The following is a 4,350-nucleotide window of genomic DNA, read 5'->3' as shown; positions in this document are numbered from 1 at the left end:
TCCAAAAATACATTTTCAAGGAGCCAGCAGACGGTGTAGTGGGAGCTGCTGGACTACCACACGGCCGACCAGGGTGGCCTGAAAAATCACACTGGGCCCGGGTTGTGCCCAAGATCCCAGGAGAAGCATGGAGAAAGGATTGTGGCGGGGCCATCCTCCTGGGGGTGATTTCTCACTTTCTCTGTGTCTCCAGTGAGGGCATATGCCCTATGGCAAAAATCTCTAAAAAAAAATTAAATATATATAATTGTCCTCCCCCCTAAAAAAAATCCTTTCTTAGTGGGAAGGTTTAATCACATACTTAACTATGTAGAATTAAGACATCTTAAGAGAGAAAAAATATCTGGGACCAGCTGGTGGTGTGGTAGTTAAGGTGCTGGACACTCCCATATGGCCGACCACGGTTTGAGTCCCAGACCTGATGGCTTCCTTTCTCACTCCCTTCCCATCTCTCTTTGATCAAATTAAAATAAATAAATGAATAAATAAAATTAAATAAACAATGCCTTTAAAAAAAAAGAAAAAAAATCCAAGGCAGAGAAGTCTCCAAATTTGAGGGAATAAACAAGAATCAAATGCTGTTATCATTATAAGGTCCCCAAAGACCCAAACCCACTGGAACTTCATCTCTTAGGACTTGCATGCATGTGGAAGACTGTCTGAATAAACCACATTTCTCTTTTTCTTCTTCTTTTTTTTAAACAATTATTTAACTATGGGAATCAGCAGTTAGTGTAATGGCTATGGCGCTGGACTCCCACGTAGTCGACCGTGGTTCGCGTCCCGGACCCGGTGGCTTAAAACTCATGCCAGGCGCATGTGCGTGCATGCCCAAGATCCCGAGAGGAGAATGGAGGAGAAGGGACTGCGCTGTGGCCATCCCTCCTGGGGGGTGATTTCTTGCTTTCTGTCTGTCTCAGTCTGTCTGGTGAGCACATGTGCCCTATAGTGAAAATCTCTCTCTCTCTCAAAAAAAAAAAAAAAAAAAAAAAAAAAAAATTATTTAACTCTATTTATTTATTTTAATTTGACCAGAGAAGGACAGAGAGAGAGAGAGAGAGAGAGAGGGAAAATGAGAAACCAAGCCACCAGGTCCAGGACTCGAACTGCAGTCAGCCAGAGGGAGTCTAACGCCCTTAACCACCATGCCACCTGACGGCTCATACACCACATTTCGGACTAAACACTTACATCCTGGACACTGGGCTCCACCTCCTCTGCACCCCAGGCAGCTGGCTGGATCTCAGGGCTGGCACAGACAGAAGGGTCTCACTCGGCTAGCAGGCCGGCAGCAGCCACCTTCTCTGGGAAGGGCCTGGAAACAGCCCTCATGGCTCACGGAGGCAGGCCACGGTTGTCTTGCCCCGCACGTGAAGCAGATCCCGATCTCCTCTAGCACAACTCTCGAGCGTCAGCTGCCGTGCCCAACTCCCCACTTGGAACCGGCTCTCAAACACGGCGGACTCAGGTGACACGAGACGGCGCTCCAATGGGCTCGACAGGATCGCACGTTTATTGAGAAGTGATTAATGGTAAAAAGAAAGGCAAGGCCCTTTCCTCACTGGCTGAACAAGAAACTGAAGGAACATTCACTACACGTTTTACAATATTTTTCTCTTCCAAAATGCATTTCTGTAAACGCGTTTTTACCACCGCTCTTAGGTCTGAAATCAAATTAATCCTGATCAATCAGTATCATGTACAAGAACAGAACATCTCGTAGGGCTCCTAGTACTTCACTTTGAGTGACAGAGGGTCAGAGAGAACGAATCACCCTTAAAGACACAACCTTGGGTAACACTGTTAAATTCTCCTAGACAAAAATTCTTCATAAAAATGCTCTTCCAGTTCGGAAGGGAAAAATAAAATCCCCACTTTCTGGGGTAGATGCCCAAAACCTTCGCAACTCAAGTGTTCTCCAAGTGCAAATGTCAAAATGGGAAGAGGAAAGGGTTTAAAAATCAGAGAAAACTGTATGCACTTACGGACTTAAAAATCCGAAAAACATAGTAAAAAGACAAAAAAAAAAAAACAAAACAAAAAACAAAGCATTATGCTCTGAAATCACAACCAAAGCCAAAATAAAAGGGACATTTTTCACTTAAACTACCTAGAGGGATTTTTTGTTTAGTTTTTTCTTTTTCCTTTTTTTTTTCATTTTCCAGTTAAGTCCTATGTCTTTTGTGAAATTCCAATACTTAAAACTGTAAGTCTGCAATCGTCTCTGAAGTCAATGAAATTAAGAAAAAAGTCCTAATTCTCTTGAAGGTCATCTCTCCTCAGAAGACGCAGGTGCAACCGTTGCCGCAGTCCGAGTGGTGCCGCCGCTCACTTCCCACGGCCTTGACGCTCCTAGCGGGGAAGAGAAGGGGGGAAAGGGTCAGTTCACGGGCACAGAACACACCCACAGGAAGCCATGGTCTGGCTAGAGAGCTGTGTGAAATATTCCCACAATAGCACTGGCTTTCACCTGTACCCCACTTAATGCAAAATGCCGTTTACATTAAAAGCTCACTATCTAACTAGGCGGATTTGCTTTCCTGTCATACACAGGTCCCCAAAACAGGCCCAGTGGAAGGAACTCTCGAAGGCACATGGGTGGCCCGAAGCCTTACTAATACCCCAGGAAAACCCTGTGAGTACCAGTTGGATTAGTCTAAGTTCCCTCCTCAAACCAGTCCCAAAGCCTTGAACATATTCACGGGCCTCGATTTCCTTTTCTGTAAAGTGAGGGTAAGTATCTCCCAGGACTGTAGAGAATAAGTGAGCTGACTCCTGACATACAGGGGTCTTCAAAAAGTTCGCGTCCTCAGGAACCAGCAGTTAGCGTAATGGCTATGTCACGGGACTCCCACGTAGTCGACCACGGTTTGCATCCCGGATCTGGTGGCTTAAAACTCACGCCAGGCGTGAGTGCGTGCCCAAGATCCCAGAGGAGAATGGAGGAGAAGGGATTGTGGCGTGACCATCCCCCCTGGGGGGGTTATTTCTCGCTTTCTGTCTCTATGTCTCTCTGTGTCTGTCTGGCAAGCATACGCTCCCTATAGCGAAAAAACCTCTCAAACAAAAAAAAAAAAAAAGAAAAAGTTTGCGTCCTGGACCCAGTGGCTTAAACTCACGCGGGGCGCGTGTGCGTGTGTGCCCAGGATCCCAAGAAGAGAACCGAGGAGAAGGGATTACGGCGTGCCCACCCCCCCGGGGGGCGATTTCTCGCTTTCTCTCTCTCTCTCTTTCTGGCAAGCACACGCACCCTATAGCAAAAAATTCTCCAAAAAAACCAAAGTTCACAGAAAACGTTTAACATGAAGGACTGTATGCATGGATCTCAAAATGTTGGGCACCTAAACAGATCCGTACTTTACTGCCACTTTCTCATGGACTCTCTGAAGTCCTTGTACGTAAAGGGAGCACTGGGCCAGCAGGTGGCATGGGGGTTAAAGGGCTGGCCCCCACCTGGCCAACTGTGTGCCTCAGTCCTGGGTTCAGCGGCTTGGAAGCCAGGCCAAGCCTATGTGCGTGCACGCCCGAAGTCTTCACAGGAGGAGGAGGAGAAGGCACTGTGGTGTGGCCATCCCCCTGGGGGTCAATTTCTCACTTTGTCCCTCTGTGTCTCTCCCCTCTCCAGGGACTGCATGCGCTCTACAGCAAAACTAAAGAATGAGAACTTTTCTCACCACAGTAGGCAAAAAATAAAACATGCCCTCTTCCCCTGGATTTAAAAAATTGACTGCAATATTTAGTTTTATGTATTTCTAAATGTTCATTTACTTACTAAGAATAATTTCTTAGGAGTCTTTCAAAAATTTATCCTGAACAGCCTTCTACTTCACACAGTACGTCATGTGCAATGTTTTTTTAAAATATAAATGACCTGGGACCAGCAGGTGGCATAATGGTTATATTGCTGGATGCCCACTAGTTGACCATGGTTCGAGTTCCAGACCCAGAGACTTGAAACTCATGCCGAGTGCATGTGTGTGCATCTCCAGGATCCCAAGAGGAGAATGGAGAAGGGACTGTGGCATGGCCATGTCCCCTGGGGGGTGACTGCTCACTCAGTCTCTCTAGTGAGTCTATGTGCCCTGTAGCAAAAATCTCAAAAAAAAGGATTTATTTATTTTATTTGTTATTATTGTCTTTTAATTTGACCACAGACAGACAAAGAGAAGGTGAGAAAGCAAGCCACCAGGTCCAGGGCTCAAACTGCAGTGGGACATGTGGGAGTCCAGCGCCTTCACCACCAAACCACCTGCTGCCTCACCTCACATACACCTGACTCCTGCCACCCAGTGAGGCCGGCTCGAGACCACCATGGTCCCTATTAGAGTGGAGCAGCAGCCGACGCCACAC

At 46.7% G+C, this 4,350-nt stretch overlaps 1 protein-coding gene across 1 annotated transcript in view; it reads right to left on the bottom strand.

Moving 5' to 3' along the window:
* Positions 1-1,487: 1,487 nt before the first annotated feature.
* The window catches only part of YTHDF2 (YTH N6-methyladenosine RNA binding protein F2), a 31,974-nt gene continuing 29,111 nt past the window's right edge, over positions 1,488-4,350 (bottom strand). The window contains exon 3 of the mRNA XM_006164576.3: positions 1,488-2,352. Coding sequence (XP_006164638.2) covers positions 2,329-2,352 — 24 coding nt within the window. The 3' untranslated portion in view covers positions 1,488-2,328. The remainder of the gene's footprint in view (positions 2,353-4,350) is intronic.

Source organism: Tupaia chinensis, unplaced genomic scaffold (assembly GCF_000334495.1).
Source record: "Tupaia chinensis unplaced genomic scaffold, TupChi_1.0 Scaffold143646_1, whole genome shotgun sequence".
In the NCBI taxonomy this organism is placed as follows: domain Eukaryota; kingdom Metazoa; phylum Chordata; class Mammalia; order Scandentia; family Tupaiidae; genus Tupaia; species Tupaia belangeri.
Note: the sequence above shows the minus strand (reverse complement) of the source record. Positions and strands in the feature narration are given on the sequence as shown.